Here is a 17,273-nt window from a genome sequence, read left to right as displayed (position 1 = left end):
ATTCTTGGGCTCCAATTTTTTCTTCTATAAGATCAATGAATTGGATGAGATGCTGCCTCTCAGCTCTGAGATTCTGTGATTTAGTCAAATAACAACAAAAAAAAAAAGTACTTGAATTAGAGTCACTGAATTTGAGATTTAGAGGAACCTCACAACTTTGTATTCTAATTCCCACCCCAAAGGAAACCCCACAATATCATATCTGACCCACTGTCCTCCAGCCTTTGTTTGAAGCCCTCCAATGAGGGAGAAACAACCTCCTCCCAAGGCCACCCATTCTACTTTGAGATAGCTTGAATTATGAAAGAGTTTTCCCTGACATTAAGCTTTCACAAACCCTATCTCATTCCCTGGGATATTTAGAAAAATTAATGAAAAAATATCTATGGAAAAGTTCTAAAAAACATAGAGTCTAATAGTCCATTCAGCTCTTAAACCACAAAGTTAATAATCTTTATCAAGGGCCCAGATCTATCATAGCTGACGGGCTGACACAATACAATTACCTTAAAGTTTTATTAATTTAACAGACAACATTTTCTAAAGTTTTCATAGGTTATTACCTACCAAGTACTTTTAAAAGGTCTGCTCCAACCTAAAACAAGTAGGAAAAAAGAAAAGTTAAAACTGAAAGAAAATAAAAGTGACCGCATGTGGTAGTAATGCTGGAGCTTCCTGTGTGCAGGTAGCCAGTCAACAAATATTTATTAAGTGCTAACTACACTTCGGGTACTATGCCAAGTGCTGGGGATACAAAGAAAGGCAAAAGACAGCTCCTGCACTCAAGGAATTCAGGGTTTAATGGGAGAGACAATATACAAACAATTATGTATAAACTTGATAGACTGATAGGTAGGTAAATTGATAGATAAATAAGAAGAGAGAGAGAATCCATCATATACATATGTGAATTGGAAATAATTTCAGAAGGAAAGCACTAGCATTAGGGTAATTTTGAAGATGTGAAGAAAATAAAGATTTTAGCTAGATTTAAAATAAATCAAAAATTTGAGATGAGGAAGGAGTACATTCCATAGGGAAAATATTAGGATTCAGAAGATGGAGTATTTTGTTTGAGAACAGCAAGATCAGTGTTATTGGACCATGGGGATAGGAGAGAGGGAGGCAAGATCTATGAAGACAGGAAAGTTTAGGAGGGGTCCATATTGAATTCCAAGCTGAGAGTTTTATAGATGATTCTAGGTGAGCCACTGGAATTTACTGAATGGGGGTGTGAAGAGCAGACCTGTGCTTTAAGACATTTTAACAGCTGAGTGGAGGATGAACTATATAGGAATGAGGGAGAGGTTCTACCTTTCTTTCCCTGAGCTCAGGCTACTTATGTTATATACCCTGTTACTAATTTCCTTCGGTGACTTTGTATGGGTCACTTCCCTTTTCTGATCATTAACCTCTCCATTTATGAAAATAACTACTGGATAACATTTAAAGTTGCTTCTAGTTCAAACATTCTGTGGTTCCATGAGTCTAAAAAACCTTCCAGTTCTATTATTCTATGGTTCTAGGATTCTAAGGACTCTTCTAGCTCTGATATTCCATGTTTTGTGCTTCTAAAGATGTTTCTGATATTCCATGGTTCTGTTGAACTCACATTCTCTTCCAACTCTGACATGATGACTCCAGGATTCTAAGTTCTCTCTGAGCTCTGGATGTTTGTGATTCTAAAATCCCTCCCAGCTCTGACCTTCTCTGGTTCTAAGGTCACCATGAGATTAGCAGCTGCCATGGGCCTCTTGGTGGATTTTAAGACAGAAGTCTCTTTTTAGAGTCTCTTTGTGAGCCTTCTCAAGAAAGGTGCTGTATAAAAGAGCACATCAGCTGTTTCTCTGATGAGGGGCTAAGGATGTTTCCAAGTCCCAAAGTGCCCAAGCATCCTCTAACCACGGTACTCCAAAGCTAGGCCTTCAGTTTACTAATTCTTGAACTTTTCTGCTTCTCTCCTCCACAGGCCCCCCCTCTCAGCGCCAGGTGCAGAATGGCCCTTCTCCTGATGAGATGGAAGTCCAGAGAAGGTAACCTGTTCTACCCTGCCTGGATGGGCTGGCTCAATGACCTGATAATCACTCACTCTAGCACTGGGGCAGTTGTGCAACTGGAACCTGGAAGTGACAGGTGACAGGGAGTCAGGAGTTGTTCAATTATGTCTGAGTCTTCATGATTTCATGTGGAGTTTTCCTGGCAGAGATACTGGAGTGGCAATGGAGTTTGTCATTTCCTTCTCCAGTTTATTTTACAGACAAGGAAAGTGAGGCAAACTAAGTCAAATGATTTGTCCAGACTCACCCAGCTAGTAATTATTTGAGGTCAAATTTAAACTTCTGATTCCAGGCCCCATCCAGTTGCCCCTAATTTCAGGCTCTACCTTCTCAAGTACCTTAGCTAATATCTTCATCTGTGAAAGATATTAGCTAACGTGACTTGTAGAGACCATTTTTTTTTGGTGGTAGTTGTAGATATTTTTGGACTAGACTGAAGATTTTGTTAGTATAAAGCATTCCTGATGAGCGAACACCTTCTACCAATGAAATTTAGTACCTGCTCTGTGAATTACCTCAGATGTTGAATGAATAAGTGACTTGTCCAATATCACACAAATATGAGCTTCCCTTGTTCCACCTTAAATCTCTAGGTTGAGAAACCTAATAAATACTCTTCCTTTTTCTGAGACTGACTCTATATAATACACCAGGATTTTTCTTTTTTTCTTTTCTGAATCTGGGGTTAAGTGACTTGCCCAGGGTCACACAGCTAGGAAGTGTTAAGTGTCTGAGACCAGATTTGAACTTGGGTCCTCCTGAATTCAAGGCTGGTGCTCTATCCACTGCGCCACCTAGCTGTCCCTTACTCCAGGATTTTTCAAACTCTACTGCCAGGAATGCTGAAACACATGAGTCAATTTGTCATAAATGAACCTAGGATTGTTTGTGGGCAGCCAGGTGGCTCAGTGGATAGAGTGCCAAGTCTGGAGTCAGGAAGACTTGAGTTCAGACACTTTCTGTGTGATCTGGGACAAGACACTTTAACTTGTGTTTGACTTAATCCACTGTAGAATGAAATGGCAAACCACTCCAGTAAACCTGTTTGTAGAATTTGGACATGGATGAACAACAAGACTGTTTATTAATATGCATTTTTTAAATAGTGTTGAGTTTTGTTTAAACTGACAGAAATGTTTGAGAATCCTTTCCTGTACCCCACTGCTTCTAATTGTATTGGAGACTTAAATGCAATAGAATTAGTAGAATAGAGTGGAAAGAACAGCTGTTACTATTTTGCTGTATGAACAAGGAACTTCACCCCCTAAGCCTCCTGTGTACAATGGGGACATTAAATTAGGTGCTAAGGGTCCTTCCCAGTTCTAACATTCTGTCATTGACTTTCTGTCAGGACTCATAATTAGCGAGTACTAATAGTAACTCATTTCTATAATATATTAAGCTTTGGAAAGCACTTTTCCCCTCAAAGGGGGAGGGAACAAAGGCTTTGAGAAGTAAAGTGTCTTGCTGGTGAATACCTAGCTTACAGGAATCTCAGATTCCTAAGTGGGTCTCCTGCCATCAAGCCCCATATTATCTCAAGTCTTGCCATTTCTATTGGAAGGCAGAGATGGAACCTTTTATTTTTTTGTTCCATTCTTATGTCTCCCTGCCTGTCACAGACATAATATTTATTGAATTAATGAATATGAAAGAATGGATGAATGACATTATAACTCTGGAGTATGTATAACTACATGCAGCCCAGATTATATCCACCTAAATCTATACACCAAGTGACTAAATACAGGTCAAATAGAGTTGATTATGACAAGAATTCTTTGTGTTTATGAGTGGTTTCAGGAGACCTAAGTTCTGACTAAAGATTCTACACTAAGATTCTATGAAATCTTAAGAAAAGTCATGTAATTTAATTTGTGCTTCAGTTTCCCATCCTAGCTGCATCACAAAACTGATATAGACTCTTCTGATAATGAATGTGGAAGTACTAGAAAGAATAAAGCTTTATACAAGTTCTATTTCCATTATTGTTCTGTGTATTCAACTATTCACCCCAGTGAACTAATCTAGAGAGGAAGTTATCTATAGGTTTTTCAAAGTGAAAGAATTGGGTGTCCTCCCCTTAGCACTGACAGATGGAAGATTTTCATACGTACAAACCAGGCCTAAATACTACTTGTCATATATCCTCTGCCAGACATGATAACTGAGTGATTTATCTTAATGAATACACACAATAATGCTGTGAGGTAGGTGTGTCAAAATTAACCAATTATTTTGACATTTTTAAAGTGAGCTCAGCCTCCCTTTCCAAATAGCCACAGGCTAAGGATGCATTTAAGGGTAGTATTTTTAAGTAAAAAAAAAAAAAAAAAAAAAAAAAGATTAGAGGGAGTAAGAATCTTTGTCTTGGAGTCACTTGTCTCTGCCACTGACCTGCTGCAATTAAAACCAAATGTCTCTTATGAGGAATTTGTCGTTTTCTGTCGTGTACAACTCTTCATGACCCCTTTTGGGGGCTTTCTTGGCAAAGATACTGGAGTGCTTTATCACTTTCTCCTCCAAATCATTTTACAGATGAGGAAGCTGAGACAAACAGGGGTTAGTAACTTACTCAGGGTCATACAGCTGGTAAGTGTCTGAGGCCAGATTTGGACTTGGAAGAGGCGTCTTCCTGCTCCAGGACCAACACTATATGTATCTACCTTGTCACCTGGCTGCCCTTCTCATGAGGAACACGGCCCTCCATTTCCAAGATTTGGAAGTAAAGATAATCATGGAAGCATGTACTATTTTTTTAATAATAGCTTTATATTTTCAAAATATATACAATATTCACTTTTGCAAAACCTTGTGTTCCAAATTTTTCTCCCTTTCTTCTCTCCCCTAGACAGCAAGTAATGCAATGTATGTTAAACATGTACAGTTCTTCTATACATATTTCAAAAATTATCAGAAGCAAAAAAGCTTAGGAATTGAGAGAACTGATCTAAAACTGATCTTGGAGTCTGAGGGACCTGAGTTCAAATTCTGCCTCAGACACTTGCCAATTGTGTGACCCTAAGTTTTTAAATCCCTGTTTGCCTCAGTTTCCTTACCTGTAAAATGAGCTGGAGAAGAAAGTGGTAAATCACTTGAGTGAAACCTGAGAGGTCATATAAGGAGCAGCTGGAAAAAAGGGGGATGTGGCCATACTTGGAACCAAGTAACATGGAGACCTGACTCTGGACAAGATAAGGCAAAAGGTTACCTCTTAGGACCCCAGTGTCCAAGAAGAAAGTCCACCCCTCCTCCATCATAATTGGGAGAGGAGAACGACAGCTGGAGCATGATGTGGACAGGACCGGCCTTACCCCTCCCTATGAAGGATCCCCTACAGGATCCCCAATAAACCACTTTACAGTCTTTTTTTTTATCACCTCCAGTAATCCCCTCTATCAAGGTAGTCCATTCCATTGTGTCTTGTTAGAAATAGCTTACTCTTCTGGGCATCTGAATTCTAATCCTGACTGCCGTTGACAATGTGACTTTGAACACCTCTCTTAAATCTCTGAGTCTTAATTTCTTCCTCTGCACAAAGATGGGATTGGGCTAGATGGTCTCAGAATTTTAACACATGTGGACCTCAGAGATTTTGATCTACTCTAACCCACTCGTTTTACAAATGAGGAAACTGAGACCCCAAAATATTAAATAATTCAGTTTCACAAACTGGTGAGTTCATCATGACTTCATCCTTATATGGTACAACTTGCATACTCCCTACACAGATGCAGGTCTGAAATATTTTATGAATGAGGAAACAATTCTAGAGTGACTTCCTTTGAGATCACATAGCAAATAAGCAGCGTAGCCAAAATTCAGAACTCCTAGATGCTAACCTCCCTCCAGAATTCATCAGAATTATTTAATTCTGGATATGATGACTAGATTTCACTGCCAAAGACCTAGATCCCTTCACATTCATTAAGCATACTAGCTGCATTAATGACTTGAGCACTATTTTTGCTCATAGGTGAATTTTGACTTTAATAAATAATAATAAAAATAAATACTAGACCGAAAGAGTTAGACAGCAGAGGGGGAAATTGTAGTCTGTTCTTGTGGTCGAGAGGCCCTCTAGTGGGTATTCTCTAAACACCAGGGCTCTTAAAGCAATGGAAAACCAGGAAAATTGTCAACCTATGATCCTCCCTCTCCTATCTATTCTAGCCCATTGTTAAGAGTCAAGAAAAATTAAAGTAGCAAAAAGCTTAGAGCCTTTTAGTCTAGTTCCCTTGGTTTACAGATGACAACACTGATGTTCAAAAAGGAGGAAATGTGACTTGACCCGTCTCTACTAGCCTTCAGATGCCTTTTCCTCTACATGTTTGATGTGGTGGTTTTGTTTGGTTCCAGGATTTCATCATTGGCAACTCCCTAGTTAGTAACTTCTTTACATAGATGAAGACATATAACTATCTGTAGCTTCTAATCTTAGGGAGTGACTTGAGATGGGAAAAGTATCATAAGGACAAGTAAGGGACCAGCTGGAGAAGCCAGATGGGGTCTGACAGGAAGGCAGGAATAGTGAAGGGGTGAGAGAGTTAAAAGGACAGATCATCTCTGCAAGGTCTTCTTGCTCCACCCTGTAATCACACAGCTAGTGCGTGACAGAGGGAAAACTTGAACTCAGGTGTTCCTGACTCACAGACTATCCTACCATCTATTATTCTGTTCTGCCTTTTATCCAACCTTTCCGGCAATTAGGTGACTCAATGAACAGAGAAGCAGGTCTGGAGTTAGGAAGATCTTTCTTCCAAGGAAGAATCTGGAGTTCACACACTTGTACTAGCTATGTGATGAGCTATATTGATGACTGTTTGCCTCAATTGTTCACCTATAAAATGGAGAAGAAAATGTCAAACCACTAGTATTCTTGCTAAGAGAGTCCTTGGGGTTTCATTGTCAGACATGACTGAAAAACAATAGCACAATCCATTATTTCTCCCTGATGAAGAAATCAAAACTCAGAGAGGTCAAGGGGTGACCAGGATCACACAAGAAGTCTGGAACCTAGCTAGGATTTGAACCAAGATACCACATCCTCCATAGCACGCACATGGCTTCAATTTAATCACAGGCTATCAGAGCTAAGGGAAACCTTGGAGATCATCAGATCTAACTCTTATTTCATAAAAAGGAGGAAACTGAGACCCACAGAGACCAAGTGATTTCAGGGTTATGCAGTGATGGAGCTGAGACACAACTTCATTAACTTGTGTTGGACCAAGCTAGATTAGGAAAAACAGCAGAACCTGACTTAGGACAGCTGGGTCATTTGGCTTGACCATGACCTTAGCCAGATCCCTTCACTTCTTTGGGGACTAAGTCCCCTCCTCTGTGAAATAAGGGGTTTAACCTCTAAGGTCCTTCTAGATCTAACGTCTCAGATTCTAAAATTCTAAGGCTCCTCCCAATTCTGACACTGTGTTCTATGAGTTTAAGGACCTTCCATTTTTTGGTTTCCTCTAAGTTAGGTGGTACAGTGATAGAGCCTCAGTCCTACAATCAGGAACTCATCTTCCTGAGTTCTGGCCTCAGATACTTAATAACTGGGTGATCCTGGGCAAGTCACTTAACCCTATTTGCCTCAGTTTCCTTCTCTGTAAAATGAGCTGAAAAAAGGAAATGGTTAACCATTCCACTGTTCTTGCCAAGAATATCCCAAATAGGATCATAAAGAGTTGAACACAACTGAATAACAATAATCAAAACTTAAATGACTAAGTCTTGTCCTTCATGTTCAGATACTACTTCCTATCTTCCCCAAAATAATGTCTTACTCAAGGTCACATAAAAAAGTGCTACAACTGGGGCATCTAGGTGGTACAGTGGATAAAGCACCAGCCCTGAAGTCAGGAGGACTTAAGTTCAAATGTGACCTCAGACACTTAACACTTCCTAGCTGTGTGACCCTGGGCAAGTCACAACACCTCTACAACATGCCTCTACAACAACAACAAAAAAAAAAAAAAGAAGGAGGAGGAGGAGAAGGAGGAGCTAAAACTGAATGGCTAAGTTCCTCTGAAACTTTAAAAAAAAAAGCTTATAAATTTTTTTAATAATTTTTATTATATATTTTTATAATATTATCCCTTGTATTCATTTTTCCAAATTATCCCTCCCTCCCTCTACTCCCTCCCCCCGATGACAGGCAATCCCATACATTTTACTTGTGTTACAATATAACCTAGATACAATACATGTGTGTAAATACCATTTTCTTGTTGCACAATAAGCATTAGATTCCGAAGGTACAAAAGCTTATAAATTAAAAGCACCATAATGGAATCTTTATTGTATGGAGCTGATCCTGGCTGTGTGAGTCTGTGCCTTGAGGAAGGAAACCCATGGAAAAATCCTACCAAACTGGAAGTACTTCCAATACAGGCTTGGTGACAATTGCTTCTCAGCTTTGCGTACTCCTAGAATGGTGGCTTCTATGTGACAATTTTTTTTTTATTCAAAGCTACTCATAGACTGTCTTTTACGGTACAGTGGAAAGGAAGCACCTGCACCTCATCTAGGTCATCCCTTCATTTTTATATAAAAGGAAACTAAGGCTTAAGGAGGTCAGGTCCCTCTGCAGTCAGTGGCAGAGATGAGTCTAGTACTTCATCAGCCATAAAGAGGAAGAAAATATGTGAACCAGAAGGTTTCTTCTTTATAAAATGAGAGGCAGCTAGGTGGCGCAGTGGATAGAGCACCAGCCCTGAATTCAGGAGGACCCAAGTTCAAATCTGGTCTCAGACACTTAACACTTCCTGGCTGTGTGACCCTGGGCAAGTCACTTAACCCCAGCCTCAGGGAAAAAAAAAAAAAAAAGTATAAAATGAGAGGGTTAATGATGCTGCTGATGGTGATGATAGCCAATAATTCTAGAGCATTTAAGGTTTGAAAAGCACTCTTTAGATATTACTTCATTTGATGTTCACAACAACCCTAGCTGGAAAGTGCTATTATAATCCTCATTTTACAGTTGTGGAAAATGAAGCAGATGGGTTAAGTGACTTACTCAGGGTCATAGAGCTAATAAGTATCTAAGGCCACATTTGAACTCAGGTCTTCCTGGATCCAGTTCCAACATTTGTACTCATTGCCTAAAGGCTTGGACTTGGGTCTTTTGAAATATTGAAGAGTATCATTTAATGTTCTAGTGCTCAATAAATTATATAGTGCTTTAACTATCTCTTTTGATCAGTCCCAGAACGACAGACAAATCTCCGTTGGCAAATAAAGAAACAAGATCCAGAGAGATGAAATGACTTGCCCAAGTTCACATAGCTAGGAAATTGTAGAGCTAGCATCAAACCAAGGGTTCATAGCCCTCAGTATAGTGGTTTTTTTCCCCCTCTTATATTAAAGTACTTGAGAGACACTAGCAAGAAGATCTAGGTTCAAGTCCTGTCACTGACAAATACTGGCTGGGCAACGTCTCAGTATCCTGGGAAAACCTCTAACTGTAGGACAGTTGTCAATAGGCAAGTTTCTCACCAGGAATGTCACCAGGAATCCAAATCTCTTTCCCCACCAAAAATTTTTCTTAAATTTGAAAATTGAAATAGATTTTTAGGGGCAGCTAGGTGGCGCAGTAGAGAGAGCACTGTCCCTGGAGTCAGAAGGACCTGAGTTCAAATCTCCTTTGTGGTTGGCAAGGACCTCAGAAATCATCTAGTTCCCAACAGCCTCATTTTAGAGACAAAAGGAAGGGAAAGACTTAAGGATTTGAAATAATCTCCTTTGTCCAACTTAGAGCAGAAGTGGCAGAGCTGGGATTCACACCCATTTGGATTCACTGGCTCAAGGCCAGTGTTTTTTTCACCATGCTAGGCCCTCCTACCCTACATACCCACTGTATTCGAGTCGGACATAAAAATAGATATGTGGATGCTATGTATGCAGTGGTGAGGAGGTGATGGGTTTGGACAGGAAAAGGACACAAACCTGAACTGCTCTCTTTTCTTTCAGGCAAGTGATGGAACAACAGCAACAGCGACAGGAGTCCTTGGAGAGAAGAACCTCAACTCCAGGTGAGGAAGAGCTGGGATTATGGAGACGTCATCCGTCGATACTTTGCAGAGCCTCTTCTCTCTCACGGGGGCTTGATTTTAAAAAAACAAAAAGATGAGAAAAGAAAGAATTGTGACAGTGTAGAAAGTGCTAGATTTGGATCCTGCTATTTTCTGCCTTTAGGTCTCAGGTTTTTTTCTTCTGGAATAGAGGAAACTCTCTTCTCCAAGCTCCAAGGCACACAGCTTCTCATCCTTATACCCAGTGCTTAATGTAAATCTCATGGTAGTGGTCCTTGTCTACACTATAGCCTCTATAGCATATATCAGCTACATATATTAGCACCCCAACTAAAATAATTTGAAGGGAAGGACTCATGTATTCACACTATCTTAGACCAAGCTCTCATTGCCTTTTGCTGGCTTTTTGTAATAGCTTCCTACACCAGCTTCTCTTCTTGCAGTTTCTCCCATCCTGTATGTGTTGTCAGTCATGTCTCTCTCCTGCTCAAAAACTTTCAATGGATCCAAGGTTTGCAGATTTCAGCTTTTCCACTTTCTACACCTTTGCTCCTATTGGTCCTTTTGCCTAAAATTCCCTTCCCTTGGGAACTAAGTCTTATGAAATCCAAACATCCTTCAATGTCAAGATCAAAGATTATCTCTTCCCTGAAGTTTCTTCCTGATCCCTTCATCCAAAATCAATTAATCAACAAGCATTTATTAAGCATATGTCCACAGGCATTATATTAGGTAATATTGAGATGAACATCATTGTCCCTGCCCACTATGAAAAACTCCCTCCTTTGAACTTTCCCAGTATTTCTCCCTTGAATCAGTGATTTGTGTATAAGTCTTTCTTCCGTTTCTCCTTCCTCCTTATAGGGATGTGAGCTTCCTGAAGTCATGCACTATCTTATTCATTGATATCCGTCACAGGGTACTATGCCATAGTAGGTGTTCAGAGAATGTTTATTGATGGAGAGACATATTATGGACTTACAAAGGCCTCTGTCTTTACCTTCTGAGGAGAAGGGGAAAAAAAGAAGAAACAGGGAAATTGGTTGTGACCCAGGCTTTTGGACATTGGAGTTTATTAAAGGGGAGGGAGGGAGATATAATTGAACCTATACATAAGTTTTAGTAAAAATTACTTCAAGGGAGGATGGATTGAAGTGGGCAATAGTGGAGTAGTCCTTCTCTAGACCTGAGGGTCATTCATGATAGTTGGGACTATATGTTCTTCATTAATAGTTCTCAACTTTTTGTTCTCCTTTACACTCTTAAAAATTATTATTTAATAGAGCTTTTGTTTATGTGACAAATCTATTACTTTTCACATTATTTAAAATTAAAATATCTTAGAATTATTTTGGGAAAATAGTTTTGTCTTTGAAAGAATCTTGGTGACCCCAAAGGTCCCCAGACCATATTTTTAAAACTGTTCTTCTATAGGGTCTCCTTTCTGCCATTTTATATTCCTGAGGCCTTGTGATTTTGTGGTTAACAGAGAAGTCCAGCTGATCCACTGAAGGTTTAGCAGGAAATTTACCTTCAACAACAAGGCCTCAGTGACTGACTTTCCTAGGAAAAAAAGTGAGAAGAAACCAATGAAGTCAACTCTTGTTCATTCAAGAGAGTTGATCAGTTGAATGTCCAAATTATTTGTGTTCCTAACAGAAGAATAACCACATATACATTCTATGGAAAGGCAGTTTGATTTAGGAAAAGACTGGAAGATAGAAAGAATCTCATTTCTAATATTTACTAAGTGATTACTTCCCTTCTATGAGCCTAGTTTCCTTATCTTTAAAAGAGTTATAAAAAGGCTTAACCAGTTACTTCAAAGGATTGTCATGTGATGACCATGTTAGCACCCTGGATACCTTAGAATCAGCCAGAGTCAGGATAAGCAAAAGTCCTTGGTCTTTATTCTTGGTCTTTAGTGGTAGAAGTGAAGGGGATGGATGCAGGATCTCCACAACCTCAGCTCTTCATCTCCCACCCAGAAGTGACTCTGGCTAGTCTCACTCTACCCCCTAATCCCTCCCACAATTCTCTGTATACACCAAACGATTGGGCCAGCACAGGATAGTGGGAAGGCATTTTCAAGCATATTCTTCTAGAGTATTGTCCAATCAATAATTAGCCTCACGTGCTCAATTGTCTGACCTCAATGCATTGACTCAAGAGTTTCAGCCCCTTACATCTCCCACTTTCTTTTGTTTAGAACACAAGTGGTTACACCACCCCTCACTTCTCAGGAAAGGAGGTAAAAAGCACCAAAGGGAAGTGGGGATTGCTAGAGGGTTTCTAGGCTGAAGGGTCTTATTAGAGACCCATTAGCATGGGAGGTATTACATAAGCACATAGCAATATGCACAGGCTATTAGTGATGACTCTCCCCACAATCAATGCAGGCTCAGTGTAGTGTAACAAAAATGAATTGTACATGCAAGTAGTGATATAACAAACAATATAAATCAACATGGTCTTGTAAAAGATTTCCAGATGTCTTAGAAGGAGGGTATGTAAACATCAGTCACACATACGCCTTCTTAAGCAGCCAAGAGATAGTCCAAAACCAATCTATTGTCCATTGTTTCACGTGTCAGGGAATCCAATGATCCCCACATTTTTGAAGTCCTGTGATCCAATGATTTCTGCAAATTTTGAAGTCCTGAAACAGTCTTATCATGTCTCAGAGAATCCAATGATTCCTGATGGATTTGAAGTCCAACAACAATCTTATCACATCTCAGAGAATCCAATGATTCCTGAGGATTTTGAAGTTCAACAATTTTTGATGTCCATGAGTCAAACGCCATAACTGCCAGGCTCTTTCAGTGGTGGGCACAGTCAGCAACGGAACCACCTGATGTTTCTTGGATCTTCTCCTTCATTTCAAAGGGTCTGCTCCAACTCTCTCTGATGGACAAGGCAAATATAACTCGTCAGCACACATCTGATTCCTTCTCCATCTGTAGAGATATAAGCAAACCCTCTTCCTCAAGCAGTTAATCTATCTGGTCCCTTCCATTCATCACTTTCTGGGTCTCTCCACATCACTTGGCAATTATCTAAAGACAGTGGAATTGCTCACACTGGACACTGCCCTTCCTGTGGGTTATAAAATTTGTCTGCCAGAGCCAGTGCATCTTTGTCAAAAATAAAAAAGTTAATAGTATAAAGAGCTATATTTAGAAGTTGTCTAGGGTTACCTGTGACCCCCCCTTTCTTTTGTTTTTGGAGGAGTGTCTTAATGTCTCTGTTTCTCCTCTCTACTATTGCCTGCCCTTGACGATTAAAAGATATGCCAGTGGTATGTAAAATCTTATACTGTGAGGGATAGAATAGAAATAATCCTTAATGTCTATAACCCAAAGAGTCCATTTTCTAAGCAATTGAGTAGGAGATGGAAGTCCAGGTTGAAGAATTCCCATAGTTTCCATCTGTTCATTTACCTTTCTTAAATCAGTCAACATCCTCCATTTTCCAGATTTCTTTCTTACAACAAATACTGGGGAACTCCATGGACTTAGAGAAGGTTGTAAGTGTCCTTGGTCAAGTTGTTCCTGTACTATATCTAATAAGGCCTGAATTTTATTGCTACCTAAGGGCCATTGTTCTATCCACACTGGTGTATCAGTTTTCCATTGGATAGGAACAGGTGAAAGTGTTGGCGGGCCTTCAACAGCAGCCCTGCCTAAAAAACCGAAGTACTCATTTTTAACCCTAATTGTTGTAAAATGTCTTTTCCCCATAGATTGATGGGGATTTTTTCAACTATAAAAGGAGTAAAAACTCCTGTTTTGCCTTCAAATATCCATCTCAAAGGGGTAGCACTAACTTCAGCTGCTATTGATCCTCCTACGCCAGACATGTAGGTGTTGGCCTTAATCTTTGGCCAGTGACTGGGCCAGTTGGCACCTCTAATGACTGTGCGATCTGCACCTGTGTCCACCAGTCCTTCTAATGGTATGCCATTTATATAGATAGTGAGCATAGGTCGGTCAGCTGTCACAGCTGCTGTCCAGTATATTCCTGGATTTTGTTGCTTGGAGTCAGAATCTGGGCGACTATCACCAGATTGCCCATTAGAAGTCTGTATCAATAAACCTGATGCTACTACTTCTCCTGGTTGATAATTCACACATTGTCTACCTATTAGTGACTGGGATATTAGCTACACATTCCCCAGTTTCCCACATCAGTGTATGAATGGACACTGTTTTGTAAGTACTCTCAGGAGGTGAATGGTCAAGCCTATTGTGCCTGGAGGCAAGGGATGCATAGGCTGGAGAGGAATAGATTTCACCTCTCCAGCGGGTATCTCAGTTGTCCCAGCTGCATACAACTCTATTCCCCCTAATTGTAGTCCCTTTCTCCCATCATGTTGCTTCCTGGTTGATTGATTGTGTAATCCCTTTCTTCCATCAGGCTTCTTGGCTGATTGGTCATGTCTGGGTACTGAACTTCTAGGCACTCTCTGGGTGTAGCATTGGCTGCTATCATGCCCCAAGTATTTTTTGCCTGGGGCCCTGGGGCTGGGCCCCTCATTGAGTTTCCCTGAATCAGTCTATACTCCGATGCCTAATGGAAGCCTCTGTTGCATTTTGGACATGGGGTATTGGGGCTTGTTCTCCCACCCTGTTTTCTCAGTCTGTCTCTGCCAACATTGAGCTTTCAGATGCCCTACTTTACCACATTGAAAGCATTGATGAATCTCTCAGGAAATCCCTTGCCAAAAGGGACCCTGTCTTCCCATGTTGGGATCTTGGGAAGTCTGCATCATAGCCTGACTATAAAAGGCATTTTTGTGCCACTGTGGCAGAGCATCTTATAATCTCCTCTAAAGGAGCATCCTTGTGTATTCCTAGTATAATTCTTCTCCAAACCTCATTAGCATTTTCTTTAGCAAGTTGCCTTATTTCTGTTACTGCATTTTCACCTTTAGTCCGTATGACAGCTTCTGCAAACATCCCACAAAATCAGCAAAGGGTTCATTTGGCCCTTGTACAATTTTTGTGAAGGCCTCTCCCTTGTCATTTTTACCAGGAAGAAAAGCCCATAGTTGGTAACAGCAGCAGCAATTTGCTCATATGCTGCTAAGGGGTAATTAATCTGTACTGTACTGTACATTTTGTCTGCTTAAGAACCTACACCTGTTAGTTGGTCACAGGTGATTGAAGTATTAACTCCACTATGACTATTTTGTTGGGCTTGTATCCTACAGAGCTCACTATATTCACAACAAGTTTTGTCCAGGTTCTAAGCATGTCCTTGCTATAGATTTCTATAGCATAGATTGCTATAGATAGGGGTTAAGACTTCATAAGCCAAATCTGTAATAACATCTTGATATAAGCTGATGTAGCCCCATAGAAAGTGCAAGCCTTTTTCAGGTCTTTGAGGATTTCTATATCAAAAGGAGTGTGTCTTCTACTTTCTTGACCTGAAGAGTTAAACTGTTGAATCACAGGATACATATTGATTTCCAAATCAGCTAAGTCTTGCCCTTCTTCTGTGGCTTTAAGTAGTGCCTTTTGCAATCTAGTCATAGGAGGGGGTGATTGCTGGGGGGGAGAGGTGTTGGTGATATCACTGCCCCTCCCACTATTCCTCCTCCCTCCATCCTGGAAGGTGAAGTTGATGGGAGCATGTCAAGAACCAGTTCTGGTTTAGTCTGTGTTGAAGCTGCCTGGTCAGAGGGAGAATCACCACGCCCTTCATCCTCACTTAATTCCACATGCCCTCTAGTGATATCGTTATTAATCTATTCATTGTCTTCCTTTTTTTCCTCACACTTCCTCATCTGGCTGTTCTGAAAATTTTTCTTTTTTCTATAACTTGCAGGATTCTTTAAGGCCAATTGTATTATGTTGTATGTATAGAATGTTTCTTTGGAAATTGAAAGAGGACCTTTAGCATTGTAGTATTCACATAGTTGTTCTCCTACCAGCTTCCAATTATCTTGCCCTATTTCTTCTTCCTTTAAGAACCAAGGGAACGTGCGTTCTAGCAATCTGTTCCCAAGTTACAATTAAGCCTTGTTCTTTGATCAACTTAAGCATGCTTTCTATAGCGCCCCTCAAGGTGGGGTTGGGGGTGGGGGTGGGGATAGGGGAGAATCTTTCCCTATTATCTGCCCCATTTCAATTAGAAAAGGTTATTAGTTTAGCCCTTAACAAAGTAAGTTCCCTGTTTGTCTATTAAAATTCTCACCCTATTTCCTGGTGCCTGAGGACTTCTTCAATGAAATTAGGGTCCTTGGACCCACGATGGGCATCAAATGTGATGACCATGTTAGCACCTTGGATACCTTAGAATCAGCCAGAGTCAGGATAGTGGGAAAGGCCATTTTCCAAGAATATTCTTAGAGAGTATCATCCAATCGGTAATTAGCCTCAAGTGCTCAATTGTCCAACTTTAGTGCATTAACTCTAGAGTTTCAGCCCTTTACATTGTCAGAAGGAAAATGCTTTATAAATTTAAGGAATAGGGCAGCTAGGTAGCACAGTAGTTACAGCAATAGCACTGGAGTTAGAATGACCTGAATTCAAATCCAACCTCAGACAATTAGCTGTATGACCCTGGGCAAGTCACTTAACACCAATTGCCTCCTAAAAAATAAAAAATAAACTTAAGACATATTCATGTCTTTTACCATGTCTCTATTTTCAAATAATTTTATTTCAATGAAGAACACAGAACTTAAACTTTACTAAGCACAATTCATCCAATTAAGATTCAGCATGTATATAGGGTTAAGAGTCAGCAAACCTCAATTCTCTCTGTCAGAGTGTAATATTGAATAAGACACTTAAGTTCTGTGGGTCTCAGTTTTCTTATGTGTAATGATATTGAGGTAGGTAATCTCTAGCTCCATCCCAACTCTAATGAACTGTGTCTTGTAATTCTAAGGTCCTGCTAGCTTTGACATTTTGGATTTTGACACTCCTTCCAGCTATGATGATCTATAGTTTCATAATAAAGCCTTTTACTATTGCAACATAGAAATTCTGATTTTAAGACTCTTTCCTCTTGTGACATTCTGTCTTTTATAACTGTAATGTTCCTTCTAGCCTTTGTCATCTACATTCTTTCATTCTTTCCATCTCTGATATTCTACAATTCTTTTATAAGTCATTTACTTACCTCCAGATATCTTCATATAGTACTTGGTTTCTTATGAATTTCTCTG

At 40.0% G+C, this 17,273-nt stretch overlaps 1 protein-coding gene across 11 annotated transcripts in view; it reads left to right on the top strand.

Annotated features, from left to right (window-relative positions):
• Positions 1-17,273, top strand: part of EVL (Enah/Vasp-like) — a 253,911-nt gene that overhangs the window by 216,084 nt on the left and 20,554 nt on the right. For all 11 annotated transcript variants that reach the window (XM_074291305.1, XM_074291303.1, XM_074291304.1 and 8 more), the window contains exons 4-5: positions 1,970-2,033; positions 10,029-10,090. In XM_074291305.1, coding sequence (XP_074147406.1) covers positions 1,970-2,033; positions 10,029-10,090 — 126 coding nt within the window. The remainder of the gene's footprint in view (positions 1-1,969; positions 2,034-10,028; positions 10,091-17,273) is intronic.

The sequence above is a fragment of the Sminthopsis crassicaudata genome, chromosome 2 (assembly GCF_048593235.1).
Source record: "Sminthopsis crassicaudata isolate SCR6 chromosome 2, ASM4859323v1, whole genome shotgun sequence".
Lineage (NCBI taxonomy): Eukaryota > Metazoa > Chordata > Mammalia > Dasyuromorphia > Dasyuridae > Sminthopsis > Sminthopsis crassicaudata.
Note: the sequence above shows the minus strand (reverse complement) of the source record. Positions and strands in the feature narration are given on the sequence as shown.